This window comes from Gymnogyps californianus, chromosome 1 (genome assembly GCF_018139145.2).
Source record: "Gymnogyps californianus isolate 813 chromosome 1, ASM1813914v2, whole genome shotgun sequence".
Taxonomy (NCBI): Eukaryota; Metazoa; Chordata; class Aves; order Accipitriformes; family Cathartidae; genus Gymnogyps; species Gymnogyps californianus.
This window is the reverse complement of record NC_059471.1, coordinates 203132353-203149076: the sequence shown is the minus strand read 5'-3', so window position 1 is coordinate 203149076 and position 16724 is coordinate 203132353. Positions and strand designations below refer to the sequence as shown.

The following is a 16724-nucleotide window of genomic DNA, read 5'->3' as shown; positions in this document are numbered from 1 at the left end:
AGCCTTCCCCCAAAAAACAGCAAATGAAAGCATTTTTCATATAAGCTCTGGTTTGCTTCAGTACTACAATAAGTGATTTCAAATACAATTATGCAGTGAGGTTAAAAATACTTTAGGAGGTGGAAAAAAACTGAAACTATGGTTTAGGCACAAAAATCCTTGACATTTGAAAGCTTCATAGATAAAATTAGTTCTTCATATGCATGCATATGCATGCATTAAACACAGTTTAGGTATTTATTTTAGACTCTAGAGCTACAATATGTATGTTTAAAAAAAACCTAGAAAATATCAAGGGTATCATATTTTTATTTCATTTATCCTCCTAAGAAAGTGAGACATATTTTTCAACAATCAATAAAAAAAATTAAACTACATTACAGATAGAAATTATGGAAACTACTGCACCCAAACAACAGAAGAAGAAAGAAAATAAACTGAAGATGATACCAACACAAATCTAAATTTAGATCAACATGCACATCAATCAAATGAATATTCTTTTTAGCAGAGTAAATGGTGAAGCCAACACACTGCACTAGCTTAGTTCAATTTCCTTACTATTATGCATTTATCATTATAGCTTATTACTTTTAAACTTCTCTCACATGTCTTTTTATCGCACTACATAAACAGATTTTCTATCAGTTTCCCTGAACAACCTTGTAAAAATAATAACTCAAGAACTAAGGTGGCAAAGAGGGGAAGTCAGAGTACTTCATCATTAAAAAAAATCAGACAAGAAAACACGTAGTACTGCATATTCTTCAGATTCTGAGAACTTAACGTGAGGAATATCACCACTATCAAACTGATGTGAATGACTTCCTATATTTGAACTGAACACAGGGACCTGACAGATGGTTTTAACCACTTATAGCAGTCATTCACTACTCGGGGGGAATCTAACTACTGTCCATAGGTTTTATTTTGTTGTCTGAAGAAGGCAAAGTATGCTCCTGTTACTGCAGTTATATGGAAACATGCAGAGTTACTCTGTGTGGTCACTGAACCTTGATTTCAAAGGTAGCAAGCCTACCGGATCCTTCTCATGCACTTTTTGTAGTGCTTCCAAACCAAATCAGCCAAGGGGCTAACTAAGCGAGACTGCAATGTATAAACTCACCCTGGTGGTAACCCTTACACTGTGGCTGATCTTAATGAAATTAAAGGGATACAGTTTATGTTGTGATACCTATTCATGTTGTGTTCACTCTTTATTCACAGGGCAATTAAGATCATAAGACTTTTGTCTCTTAATTTCAGCTAGAAGAATGCTTGGTACTAGGCATGCCATGTGAACATTTTGTCTTAATTAAGAAAAATCGTGTTGCCTTCCTATTTTAAAAAATGATTAGAAACAAAGTCTATCAAAGATCTCTGTTGAATAAACAACTCTGGAGAAAATCTTCCTGTTTTCTTGTTTTGTTTTAAATTAGCAATTCCACTTAAAGGATATTACACCAGGAAGGTGTGTAACAAAACTGTTGTATCAGGGGATCGTAACAGGGTAGCTAGTGCTGCTCCTGCCCATGCTGCATACTTTGCCAGGTACGGCTTCCACAACATCAAGGATATCTGATGGAGAATCCTGAACCAGATCCTGAAGTTTAAACCCTGCATGTTAAGTTCAGCTACCTCTGAATCCAATTCACTGTAATAAGCCAGGCAGAAAGCTTACTGAAACATTTATATCGATGCCATTCTGCCATGCACCTAGCACAGCACCTTCATGAGCTAGGACTTGGAGATGCTAGGCAACACAGCAACCCAGGCAGCAGGGAATAACACTGAAAACTTCTTCCAACATACAAAATATTTTGATGAAAGCAAGGTAAGCAACCACCTGGGACTTTAAACCACGAGGCAGTATTTCCTCATTCTACAGCCACACAGTGTCAGCATTCCAGCTTCAGCACTCTTCAGCTATCATGCTAAACTACTTTCCAACTTATGGAATCAACATTCTTTCAAGCACACTTTCACAAGTTTAAACAATGCAAGCAGGTGGCTTTTTTCTTTCTATGTTTGAAGCAATACAAAAGATATGATGTCAGAACTCCAAAAGCCTTTCCATAATAATGAAAATCCTCACTAAAATTCAGTAGCAATTGCCAACTTAGAACTAAGAATATTTCATAAAGGCAAAAATCTCTCAAATTCTCAGAGCACTCAAAGTACAATTTTAATGAAGGAAAAACTAAATTCACAGCAATATTGCAATTTTTAAACAAAAATGAAAAATCTATCTTGAAATTTACAGGGACTATTTAAAATTTTGCCAATAACTACTACAAGATGCAGCACCATTCATTGTGAATGTTTATACTAGAGGACAAACCACCTCCATGGAGAAAAGCTGGAGTCAGACTGATGTTATTCAAATTACTATTAAATTTACCAGCCATACTTCCCTCCTGAGGGTAATTGATACTCCTTTTTTTTTTTTTTTAACTAAAATGCTTAAATAATTGTGCAATAATGCAGCAGGACCATGATTTAGCTACATCACTAAACCAAATTTACTGTTATGATACGAAAAGGACATCTCTATATATGAGTGATAATCAGCACTGGTTCTGTAATTCGTCTTTGGTATCACCTTATTGTGAAAAACTAAAACAAGATACAGTTTCAGTATTAATTGCTAAAGGGCATTCTGTAACTTACACATTTCCTCATGAGTACAAGAACTTTCAGTGCTGAAAAGGTCAATAGTTGAACTAACACGGAATACTACTGAACAAATAACCTATGCCTAACAATTACACAAAACCAAATGAATCTTCTAAGACATTCTTATTTCGTAGCATAAGTAGGTAATTTTTCCATACTCATGCTGCTATGCTAACATTAACTCCGCATCTTGAAAATGAATATATATTCATTATATACATAAAACTATATTAAAATATAAAATATATATAATATTATATATATATATGGTTTATATATAATATCTTTTATATCTATTTAAAAATACTTGTCTTTGTGTTGCTTCCAAAGGTGTACATCTTTGCAAATACAAGAGGAAGCACAATGAAATGATATATAATTAAGCTGTGATATGTAATTAAGCTGTGATATATAATAAACCTTTAAATCTATGGAGGTAATTCTAAAATGGAGAAACTGAGATCAACAATGTCCCATGTGTAGGAATGTTTTCTGGCAAGGGAAAAATGGAAGTTAGAAATGCAAAAAAACCCAAAACCCAACCTAAATAAGTCATTATAAAAATAACAAAACAAATAAAGCTGTATGGCAATCAACAATCGGAGAAAAGAAAATAAACATGAAGGATAGGACACTGAATGGAAAATTAATTTTGTGGATGTCAGTCTTTACTACAGAAAAGGAATAACAGTCTTAGAATCGTTCTCGATAGACTACAGAAATGAGAATAAAGTACTTGTGTCAAAAGAAAGAAAAGACCGCATTAGCATCAGAGTCAGAATGGTACTTATGTACAAATTCTAGCAATTTTGTCATCTATTCAGCATATCACTCAAACAATAATAAAACCCTTTACAACTAGAACTTGTGTACTGGACAGGAGTCAGATTTACACCTTTTCAACATAAAAACGTGCTGCAGCATGATCCAGGCCAGCAAGCCATAATTTCAGTACCGGGTAAAACAGAACAGCTTGACAAATCCAGCATAACAAGGGCACATAAGTATAAATCCTGAACCCGAACTGCTATTATCCACTGTTTATTTTTCCTTGATACTATAAAAGTTACTGGATTTTCACCAACATTCTAACAAAGTTCTTTGCAACAGACTACTGAGGAAACTAAGATGCAACGAGGTAAGAAACACATTTTAGATCTGGATCACAAGCTGCTAGAACAGATACAAACTAAACTATCCAGAAGCGCTATGCTAGAATTGGGCATCACACTGCCCAGTGTAGGTAAGCGCAAGGTACAGGAGGATCTATCCAGCTGAAATAGCACAGGTGCACCATGTAAATAATGCTGAAGAACAATCCCAGGGCAAGATGTCCAAAATCACCCAATATTCATTTTCAAAAGCGACTTAAGCTCTAAAGAGATTATGTGTCACTGAAAAATTTGTACGAGTTAGGAGCCTAAATTTCTTGCAAATATGAGAACAGATGACATTTTTAGACCCAGAAGCAGTAAAATTCTAAATAGCCACTAAATAGGCAGCAAGATTCAAACTAGGAAACAAGACGTGCAGCCCAAAGAAAGAAACAGAAAGTGCTGCTGAAGCATTCAGGGGAGATAATCGTAGAAACTGAAAAAAGAATCATGCAGAGAACAAGGGAAGTAAGCAAACAGTTTTCCAACTGTGCCAATGAAGAGCTTCATGAATGTGTCTGTTCCATGACACCTGGATGTTAAGACAGTCTGTGATAGGTTTATGTAAAGTTAAATCCTAAAGCACATTAAAAGAATGCTAAAGCTCCAAAATCAAGGACTCTGATAGAAAACATCAGAATTGAGTACTTCATTTGGCCCTGCTAGACCTTGTGAGCCTAAGGAGTCTTTTTAACAAAGTAAGCTTCTTCTAAAAACTGCAGTGCAAGAAACTGCATTCGGGGTGATCTTATCAACTCACCAGCAGAGTTTAGACCTCCAGATCTACAAACGACCTACCACCGTTTCGGAATGCAGTAACAGTCAATGTTAGGACATTACTTCCTGTGTGTAAAAAGTAAGACACTAGATAAAAGATGGAAGAAGACCAAGAAACATGCTACAACTTCCAAATTCTTGGACTTCCTGCTCTCAGCAAAACAGAAAAAACATACTCTAACAGACAGTTACGACTCCTGAATTCAATTTAAAAGTACTACAGGGGTGTATACTATGGCAATTGCAGTTATCTCTACCCCTGTGCATGCAGTGCCTCTTTACATGCATACGCCTCTGTTCCCTTCTGCTCCACTCCGCTTCAAGCTCCTGCCTCTGCATTTGTTTTCTCCCCACATCAAACCCAGCAGCCTCAACCCGTCACAGCTCTACTCTCTGTCACGTTCTGGGTCTCCCTCTCCCTTTGCGTTGCCATTCTCAGCCCTAAGACCCTTCATCACCAATCTCCTGGTTTAAGACTCCTGCTGTTCCCCAATATTTCTACCCTCTGATTACCCTTCCACTCCACTTTTCACTCCCCTAAAACCCAAAGTACCAGTCAAATTCTTTCTCTTCCATTCTGTACTGATATAGAAACAGGTATAAGAACAGCACATTTTTCTGTCTATGCTGGGTGTCTGCACATGGTTCTTTTTGCCCACTCTTCCCTATCTACCCTTTGAGGATGATGTCATCTGTTCACACCATCTTAACTAGCATCTGCACAGCAATGGCTTGTAAGCATGTCTATCCATCCACCTACTCCTGATTGCCTCCATATGGTACTGCTTCTTCTCCTGATTTTCTCTCCAGAAAACTTAGGCTTGATATGTTCACAACTCAGCTCCTTATCATTCCTCTCAAACACTTTTTGCAGATAAAACTTTTTCCATTATCGCCTCCTGTAATATAGGAAGTCTTTTGTGACCCCTTTGCCTGCATTTGAACCGCATATCCATGCCATATCCAAAATCCCGTTACAATCTTCCCCCGTGTATACATCTTTTTCTTTCTAACAGTACAGCTCATCCAGTATCTCCATCTTTGTTCAGGCACATACTGAAGAATTAGAAAGGGAGATGGAGATTCATCTGTTTAAATTTAGACAGGCTTCCCTACTTATCCTAAGTCATACTGAAAGTGAAGCAAGTAAATCTCTTTAATATATTAGTATTTATGCTTTCACTTCAGGAATCCTCTTTAATACGTCACCCTTAAGAGCTATGCTGTTATCACTGGCTTCAAGCTCTTGGGAGGCAGGTGATACAGAGACAGCTCAAAGAGCTCAATCATTTGCTACTCAGCATAGTCTGCTGGTACCTACTAATCTTTGTTCAAAGTTTCTGCAATCTTTATTTAGGTATTTTCTGAACGTGAAAGAGTACCGAACAGGAAGCACACTAGACGGATATGTAGCCATTTTAAAAAATAAATAAAGTATGCTGTTACCTAAAGATAAATAATATATTGGATGGCTGTCAGAGAAAAAGAGAAGAAACGCAGACATGAGTGACACAATTGCATTTTATAATTGCATTAACAATTTAAAAACAGAGGACCCCATCAAAATTTGACCAAAACTGCCATCTTAATATAGCTGCTTATGTAAGAACCATGCTTTAACATTTAGTACTTTATTAAAAAAAAAATTAAAAGAATCTTTAAAATCAAGGAAAAAAAACAGAAAACCCCCCACACCCCACTTATTCGAGATGAAAAACTACCAGCAGAACATTTTATACACAGATATTCTTAAGTTACTTACTACAGCAAACCGATTTTTAAAAAATATTATTTTGGGTTGTATACTGAATTTATTTCCAAGGTTTATTTTAGCATTAGTACAAATTAAAACAGATATTGTGCTACATTTCTCTTACTCCTCATTATGTGGTTGTGAGCATTGTTTATACTGATAGAACAGATTCAGAAATAAGTTACAAAACAAAAAAATTAAAATGAAGACACCTTCTGCCCCCTGCAAAGTGAAGGTCAAGAACAACATGCAAGACATCCTTACAAAAACCTGTGAAGTCTCTAGCAAAATTCATGTGAAACATATAAGATTTTTTTTTAGAAGTTAACTTTTCAACAAAATTAACAACCCACACTACTACAGATACATAGTACACGGTGATGGATCATAAAAGTCATTCTTTTCTGATTCATGAATTAAACTGAATTATCAACTGATTTTAAGGGTCTGAAAAATCTTTGTGAATCCTAATAGAAATTTTCCTAATATACATGGGGGTACCAACTTGTCCTGAATATAATTTGTTCAAGACAAGACCTAAATGTTCACTTGCATATAAACATATCAGGTGAAATTCAGCATGGCTAAAAGAGGCAGTTTTATTTCAGAGATGTTCTTAGGACAAAAAAAAAAAAAAAAATCACAAATGGAAAGTAGGCAAATTCAAATATAGATTGTTGGAAGCTTTTTAAGTAATAAACGTTTAATCCCTTTTTTTTTTTTCAGTGTCATGTGGTTTCCAGTGTACACAAAGTAAAGAGTGAAAAGGTAAAAATAAAACTGGCATACCCTTAATATATTCCAGAATTCATAAATCATTTGTAAATTTAGTCCTTTTATAAAAGAATCCTTATATAAATCGGGGGGAGGGAGGGCATCAATCCCATATATGAAGCACAATTTAAGCCCAACATCACTGACCAATCAAAATTAGTGAATGCACTGCATCTCTCTGCAGTGAGGAGAAGCGACAAGGTAGGCTGTCATTCTGCAAAAGCTGCCCATCGCAAGCTTTCCTCTCAGAAGCACTGCTTTTCTTTTTTAGAAAGCCTGAATCTCAGTGGTGTCTCTGGAGACAAGAAGCCTTCAGTATGTTAAATTACTTTCATTATGAATTTTCAGATGCTTATTGATTCTACAGTAGGAAGAGTGGGAGACTGCAGCAGCCTGTAAACCAGAACTAAAGCAGTTGTATACATTAGCAGTATGCTGAAACAATGGCACAGTACAGGCACAAATTTTCATTAAGGTCATTTTTTGAAGATATGCTTATTACCCTCTTTCCCTTCTACTCTGCTAACAAGTGAACAAAATGAATCCCTCCAACCTGGAACTGCTTCACCTGCATCAAGAATTTATCAAATCTTTAGTGGAGGTAAGATCTGTTCCTTATTATGGTATGCAGAATAAGCAACATTTAACAAAAAAAACTGGAGAAAAAAGGGAAGAGATCAGATTCAACTTACATTAAGCGCTACTATCTTGTTATATTTGAGACCAGGAAATATTCAAATGCTATTTCCCCCTCCCCATTAAAAACACAGTGGTAGAAAAATGTTATTTTGTATGAAAGTCTTGTAGAATATTAAGAACCTGTTTTGTTCGTACAACATAAAGACAGTACAGTTTAAGCTAATACAGTATTGGGGAAAAAAACTACATAATGCAACTGGGAATATTTTTTTCCTCTCTCAGCAGTATTTCCAAATATTAGCAATTAAATATGTTACAGATTCATTCAGTTACTCTTTGAAGGGTCAGATAGTCTGTAATTAGTGTATACTTACTGCTTTATGAAGGTTGGCTAATATGACTAATCTCTGATTGCTCAAGAAATCCCCCTTTTTTGTTGGGTTTTTTTAAAACTTTTTTTTTTCATTACCCTGTACATTCAAGCCTTTATTAAAAACATGGATTTGCTAAATATTTATTTCAAGAAAGGAAATTACAACAGTGTGCAAATTAAACAAAAACATATTTCCTATAAAGCTCACTGACTCTGCTCAATTTCTCAGTAGAAGACAAGAGAGTTGTATGTATAAACTACCTGCTCACAAGAGCTATAAAACTACATTTTCTAGCTCTAGTCACAGACACTCTACATCCAACAGTTACTGCTTCTAGTCAGGGGTTTTTGTAACCTGCACTATTTGGAGAACAGGAAACTTGTCCAAAAGACTAAATTCATGTAAGTTGACAGAAGAATGACATGATTTTACTAGCAAATAGTGAACACAATAACTGATTTTCTATGTAATCTATAAGATCCAATTTTAGAGATCTTTTATTCATTAAATAAGTGATATTAGAAAATCTATTCTTGCATTACTTTATTTTGAAATTATAAGCCCTACTTTTAACCTTTTTTTTCCTCCCCTTCACAAGGGCATGCAGCAACTAATTCAGTTTTACAACTGACAATATGAAGAATGCAGTTGACCGGGTATCTTTCTAGCTGTATGACCTACAAGCAGCAGGATGCATCACTAAAATGTATTCTTAAGACATAAAGGAATTAGAAACAAAACATGGAACACACTTGCATTACCATTTACGTGCATGACACTTCAACAATATACATGGAAGACTGACACATCTGCTCAGATTTTCATTAAAAGAAGAGTGCAATGATTGATTCTTAAAATGGTGAGCATTTCTTAAAGAGGGATTTATAATTTAAAACCAGAATTGTGGAAACTACTGATGCATGAAGAAACAATGAAACATGAATTCCCAAAAGGAGAATATGCATACTTCACCAGCAAGCTGAATAAGGGTTTAACCAAGCTTTTTCTATACTACTCATTAAATAACTTATTTGTCATGACTAATGGATATTTTTCTCTCAATTTTATGGTCTGTTATGTATTCTCCTTAAATGAAAATAAACCAAATTAGGTAACTCATGGTTACTCTCAAAGCACATGAACTGGATTTTACGATGTATAGCAACTTCTTTGACTAAGCCATCACTCAAAAGTAATGAGCAGGAATATTACAGAAAGAAATACGCAACCATAAGCTAAAGGATGTCTACATACACTCTGAACACAGAGATCAGAAATATTTTTTTTTAAATCTGGAAAATAAAAACAGGCTTCTACAAAATGCAACAGGGGAAAGAAATTAACAACACTTAAAAGAAGGTTTATTTGTTATGCTGGCTTGAAACTCAGAACAGACACGCAGAATATGCACTGGTCTGTAGAAGTATCTCAGGCAATTAAGAAGTCCCCATGTTTAATCAGAATTTTTTGCTGCTGAAGTGTTGGAACAAAAAAAAGAAAAAAAAAAAAACCTGCAAGAAACGAAATAAGAGCCCAGCTACCACTTGGTTTCCAGGTTACAGTGCATGTCAAATATCTGTCAGTGACACCATGTATCAATTTATGACAAGCTGCTGCAATGATCTGAAAGGCCCTTGAGGCACAGAGAACAGGTAGGTCAGCAGTTGCATGCACCCCACCTCTGCTCAGCATTTGCAAGAGAACAGGCACTGTCCAGAAAGGCGATGTATTGGTAAATTAGCTCCCTGCCTTGACATTTCTGCTTTTATTTAACTGAAATCTAATCAATGCAACAAGGAGGTGATGTTTAATCTATTCATAAGACTTAGCACATCTGAAGTTTTCTGTTTCCACAAAATTTTAGTTGGCATAGACTGTCATTTGTTTTAGCAGCTCTGATTTTGATTTCCTCCTGGCTTTTGCTAATACGAAAGAACTCCATTTATCCAGTAATGCATTTGGAATGGTTTCTTGAAATCCATTCACAGCCAGGACAGCCTACACAGAGGAAATCGTATTCCTGAGGGTTAATATAAACCTAACAGAGGTTGCCTAAATTAGAAATTAAACAAAGCTTTTTAAATATTTCTTGTTTCATTTCACACCTGAGACTAATATGTTCTAATTTACATCTTTTGTATTTAAGAGGCATATGTGAAATAACTGTTGAAGCATACCAAGAATTTTCATCGTACAATTTGCAATTAATAGTATTGTGCAATTGAGGCTTTTCAGAACTGCAGATGAAATCCATTTGCATATTGTATCCCAAGTGTACTTAATTCATACTTTCATTAAAAAAGAACTCATTTTTGTTCACCTTAGTGCTATCCATTTTTAATGTATTCAGAATGGAACAAAGGTCCGCATTTAAATTTATTTTCATGCCAAGTACGTCCCCTCTTAAATTTAAAGCTACCTAAAAAAAAAAAAACAACAAAACAAAAAACCCTCAAGTATCATAACAAGAAATTGAATAACCTCTCTTCTATTTATTCATTTCATTACAAACTCAAGAGCTGGCTGACAATATAAATAATACAAACATCAGGTATTACATGCAGATGCTACATTTACAACCTATTGGCATGTGTAAAACAAAGCAGATGAGCCACAAAATAAAAAATCTCTCAGATGTAATCAATGTTACTTTTTTTGAACCTCACTTACTCCTAAGACAAACATGCTATGTATATAAATCTGTTGGATTTAATAGCAGTTTGTATAAAAAAACCAAACAAACAAACAAACAAAAAACCCAAAACCCTGAAAGAGACAATTTTCTTTTTAAGTATTATTTTCTAAAATTATTCCCCTAAATCTATTCTGGAATAAAATTAAATACTCTTCCATTCCATGTAGCCACTGATTTCTTGAAGAAACTGAATATTCAAATCAGAAAAAGGAAATATAGCATTTTTATAATAAACTCCACTCCCCCAAACCCACATAAGTTTTGCATTTGAAATTATATATACTTACATAAAATTGTTGTAGTAGTAAGTTTCGTATATGTAGATGCACACAAGATAAAAGTGAACAGAAGTCTTTGAGTTCTGTAAAAATCTGCTGAATTACAGAACTTCAAGTTTCAGCCCACAACACTATTACAAACTCTTAATAAGAAAGAGGCTGCTAAATTGCCATAAATAATTTAAATGTTCTTTTTCTGATACATAAGCAACAGTGCCCCATGTTCCTATCATTTTCTTTTTCCACAAGAGCCTTTTTAAAATGATCTTGAGTACTAATTTGTTAATACTTAACAACATTCTTCTAAAATGACCCTCAACGCAATACAAAGGCAATGCACAAGTATAGTTTATTCAACAAATGGGCCCTCTGTAAAAACCACATCACTATAAATAAAGCCTTGTCTCCCTAAGTGGAAGCTTTTCACTTTTTTTTTTTTTTTAAACAAATCCTGCTTTCCTTCAAAAAGGAAAGACCTTATTCTAGATCCTCAGGCTTTTGAGTCCATGCCAACTAAAGCTCTAAACATACAGTAAATCAAGAGTTTGATAAGAAAAGATGCTTTTCCTCCCTCCTCCTTCCCCAGCATTCATCTACAATAAGTGTTAAAAAAAGAAATCAAATAGTTCCATATTTTATTTCACCTTGCAGGAGAAAAAACAACTGCAACAAAAGAATGTGTTTCTCCCCCATTCTGGAAGTCAACATGCAGTCTGAATCTAACATTACAGTTCAAGATGCCATTGATGACATCGACACCAACATGTACCAACCACTGTCATATCCATTAAGCTTTCAAGTTTCTCTCACTGGATTTTTGATGTTAGAAATTGTTTTGGGACTTGGCAGCAACCTCACCGTGCTGGTACTTTACTGTATGAAATCCAACTTAATCAATTCTGTCAGTAACATAATTACAATGAACCTTCATGTACTTGATGTAATAATTTGTGTGGGATGTATTCCTCTAACTATAGTTATCCTTCTGCTTTCACTGGAGAGCAACACTGCTCTCATCTGCTGCTTCCACGAGGCTTGTGTCTCTTTTGCAAGCGTGTCAACTGCAATCAACGTCTTTGCTATCACTCTGGACCGATATGACATCTCTGTAAAACCTGCCAATCGAATCCTGACCATGGGAAGGGCTGTGATATTAATGACGTCAATATGGATCATTTCACTTTTTTCCTTCCTGATTCCCTTCATTGAAGTGAACTTTTTCAGTCTTCGAAGTGCAAGTACTTGGGAAAATAAGACACTTTTGTGCGTGAGTACAAACGAGTACCACACTGAGCTAGGAATGTACTACCACCTTCTCGTTCAGATTCCAATCTTCTTCTTCACTGTTATAGTAATGCTAATTACATACACCAAAATACTCCAGGCTCTAAATATTCGGATTGGTACAAGATTTACAACAGGACAAAAGAAGAAAGCTAGAAAGAAAAAAACAATTTCTTTGACCACTCAGCATGAGACTACGGACGTGTCCCACAGCAGTGGAGGAAGAAATGTTGTCTTTGGTGTAAGGACTTCTGTGTCTGTCATAATTGCTCTACGCCGAGCCGTAAAACGGCACCGGGAGCGACGAGAACGGCAAAAGAGAGTCTTCAGAATGTCCCTCTTGATTATCTCAACATTCCTTCTCTGCTGGACACCCATCTCTGTTTTAAACACCACCATCTTATGTTTGGGCCCAAGTGACCTTTTGGTAAAGCTGCGATTATGTTTTCTAGTAATGGCATACGGAACAACTATATTTCACCCTCTACTTTATGCATTCACAAGGCAAAAGTTTCAGAAAGTTTTGAAAAGTAAGATGAAAAAGCGAGTTGTTTCAATAGTGGAAGCAGATCCCATGCCAAATAACGCTGTAATACACAACTCATGGATAGAGCCTAAAAGGAACAAAAAGATTACTTTTGAAGACAACGAAGTAAGGCAGAAATGTTTAGTACCTCAGGTTGTCACTGACTAGATTTCAGTATTCACCAAAACACAGCAAGTGGAATATTTGAACAAATTGTAGAAAAATACTGCCAAATAAGAAAAACTTTTTTTAGCCATTGGCGAGACTGTAAATTTTCAATATATATGTTAAATAGAATAGGTCTTGTATATTCAATTTCTTCATTATGTAAGACATATGTTGCATGGCCGTTTGTTAGCGTAACACCATGTGTATATTTGTCAAAAATATTCAAGTCCTCTTTTTTAGAAAATAAATAGCCTTAAAGAAATGCAAACTTTTAAAAATATTTGTATGGCTCAGTTTCTCTGTAAATATAAAGGAATTTTTAAACAAAAATTCCACTCGGGAATACTTTTCTAAAGCACAAATTCAACATTTTGCATGATACAGTATTTTTAAATTTAATTCATAAACAGTATTGATCAGAGATATTCTGAATGCTATACGGCTACAAATTGGACACATTTTGACCTCATATTTAGATAGCTACTTATTTCAAATTCCTCCAGCATGCGATTACCATGCACGTGTAGACAAAGCCATTTACGTGATGTCCTTCAATTAATGGTTCAGAATCAGTTAATTGTGACGGGGGAAAAAGAAAATTTACATTGGTCCAAAAATAGACAGTAGTTTTAAGAAAAGTAAAAAGTCTTGCGTATACCATCTCAGATCCACAGTTTCTACATAGAAAATACACAACTTTGAATAATTACACAGGAGCGGTAGAGGGGGTAAGGGGGAAAGACAGGCTAAACGAAGGCAAAAACCACAGACAAGAAAGTTATTCGGCTTGATGCTAAAAGACAACCAACCAACAAAGCCATTCCTGTGCAAAGGCTTAGATTTTCACACTGGAGGGGTTTAGCTAGACCTCTAGTGTGACATGGGGACCTTTTATATAGAGATTTTTCATTCATACCATCTATCCACATAGATAGACATGGCTGCCAAGTGCCACAGCTAAAGTAGAAGATAATTTTCTTGCCCTCAATAACTTTTGTATTATTTTGACTTTACTTCTCCTTCGATGATATTCAGTTCTAACCATGTAACTGCTTTGTCACAAACCAATCACCAATACTGCTAGCTACCCTATTCCTGTATTTTCTGGATGGCCATGGTATACCATCATTCTACATCCCCTTTTTCTATTTCATCTTATACCTGCAATGAAGAATCAAGAAGCCTTAAGAAGTCATCATCATCCATAGCACTCTAAGCAAGAATTAAGATACTCATGCAAACAAAAGTTTGTTGAGTGCTTTGCACTATCCCCTGCTTAAAAAATTCATAATTTCAAAGAACAGTGGCTACATTCATTAACTTAGTTACCAGTTATGGGGGGGGGGGGGGGAAACAAAACAAAAAACTGCAAAATCAACTAGCATGATGACACTTGTCTTGTTATATAAACTGCTCAGTGTGTCACCAGCTACCAGTATAATTAAAAGGCTAATTCTCAGTAAGTATTGGCTTCTATTAAAAAAAAAAAAAGCAGAGCATATCCTTGAATATGAGAGCCAGTTTGATTAAAGTATTACATACAAATGAGGACTTCTGAAGCACTTTTCTGAAGTTGCATATAAAAAAAAAGTGTGGTTTTAAGGGAATAAAAAGCTATTTTCCATTACATCATTAAATTATTAATCATATGTGTATTGCCAAAACTGGTTCTGTGGTTAAAAAAAAAAAACAAAACAGTACTTGTAATGTACCTTAGTTCACTTAGGCTCAAGCCTTAGCTTACCAGAACAGGAGACTCAAAAAAATAATACTACAGCTCCATATTCCACAAAGACCAGCCACTTACAATCATCCAAATTCTACCTAGAAGTTTTATTATCTAATTGATAATAATTTGTTATCTAAAATTACTGTGTAACATATATTCAAACATAATTTCACTGGCTTTTTTCTAAAAGCTAGCCCAATGAACACCTGCATTCAACTGTACCCACTTACAGTGTTGATTTCATCCAAGTATCCCTAGTTTCCTACAAGAATTGAAAACCTTCATCTTATTTGAGAGGTTGCAGGTAGGAAGTAAACATAATGGCTTTATGCAAGAAGCCTTTTTTTTTTTTTTTTTTTTTAATTTAAATCCCATATGCTCCAAATTTATCACTTCAAAAAACGTTCTTTCAGGAGTAAGCTCTTCTGAAAAGAAATGTGCGCAAAAAAATCTAAGCAGGAACTATTGTTTTTTCTTTTTGGTAACACTTCTTCCTTTCTCTGCCTAGCTATCCTCTGTATTCTGAACAGTAGAAGGAGAAGAAAGTGGGATCTCTAGGGTTAATGGCATAATATGATTTCATTGATTACTTATCTTCCAATAAAGCATTCTTAAATCAATTAAAAATACTATTCATTCATTTAAAAAGAAAAAAAGAAATCATAATGACCACAACACAAGAATAAGCTGACATCATGTCCTTATCTGAAATAAGCATTTAAGAAAAGATTTCAGACTTGAAAGGTTTCTTGACAACATGACTTTAGTTTTTAAAATTAAATAAATCCTCAAGAACTACATGTTTAGTGTTAAAAGCTCATTCATTAGAAAGTCAGATTCAATGAAGCAGTACTTCATAACAAAGAGAAAATGCAGCCTAGGAATTAGTCGGAGAGATTAAGTCAGGTTTTAAAGGCTATGTTGATCACAGTCATTGATTGCCTTTAAGAATATAAGCAAGTTCATTTTTACATTTACTGTTCTTCATCTTTCACTAAATAAAGAAAAAAAAAAAGGACTTATACCATGTTGGAGTACACTTTGAGGTCTGCAGAAGAAAATTCTGCACAGAGCAGAGAGTAATACAAGTAAGAATATCTGCAATCCTATACACACGCAGCAGTCATTATAAAACAGAATCATACATGATCTGTACCACAGAGACGACAGATTTGACACAAATTAGACAAAATAAAGAGTAACTAGTGAAGGAACACTGTATATGCTACAGATACAGAAGAGGATTTTAGGAGGGATATGAAGGTGTGCCGTGGGTGCTTGACAGACAGACTAAAACAGAACGCAAAAATAGGCAGCATCACTGGAGAAAAAAGGGCAAATATATGCCATAGTATTGTACAATAATAAGCCCACTACATTTTTTAAAATGATCTCACCACAGTGAGTCATTAGTTCAATTACATTTCACACCACTCAGCCTAAGGCAAGCAGAACTGTACAGGACTCTAAAAATATTAATTCCAGCAAATACATCTGAGAAACACAAGCAACTACCACCAGTTTCCACATATTCTCTGTCCCTTAAGTATTAGCTGGTATCTGACTATGTTGTCTTTTAAATTCAAATGCATTTCCATTCAATTTTACATTGTAAAATGAGGTTAGCCCACACTAAAAATACAAAAAAGCTGAGTAAAGTGCCAGTATCTATTACAGTATTCAAGAAGCACACCTTAACACACTAGTACATCACAAACCAGTGAAACAGAAATGTAACTACATTACAAATACCTAGTTTCAAGTTGGCAGCAATTTTTACGGATTACAAGGCACTGCTACATGGTCAGAAGTTCTGTTTATTTCATTAGTGCCAGGGGAACAGGAATCACTTCAGTGATTTCTAAATATATTAGATTAAAAATATATGCATCCGGAT

The 16724-nt window shown here is 35.0% G+C and overlaps 2 protein-coding genes across 2 annotated transcripts in view; one reads left to right on the top strand and one right to left on the bottom strand.

Moving 5' to 3' along the window:
- The window catches only part of COG5 (component of oligomeric golgi complex 5), a 191155-nt gene that overhangs the window by 144698 nt on the left and 29733 nt on the right, over positions 1–16724 (bottom strand). The window lies entirely within an intron of this gene.
- Positions 11776–13098, top strand: GPR22 (G protein-coupled receptor 22). The gene has a single exon (XM_050915298.1). The coding sequence runs from the start codon at positions 11797–11799 to the stop codon at positions 13096–13098; it is 1302 nt and encodes a 433-aa protein (XP_050771255.1). The 5' UTR covers positions 11776–11796.

Bases quoted from the DNA above. Each gene is read 5' to 3' on its own strand.
- GPR22 (XM_050915298.1), top strand. From the start codon at position 11,797: ATGTGTTTCTCCCCCATTCTGGAAGTCAACATGCAGTCTGAATCTAAC.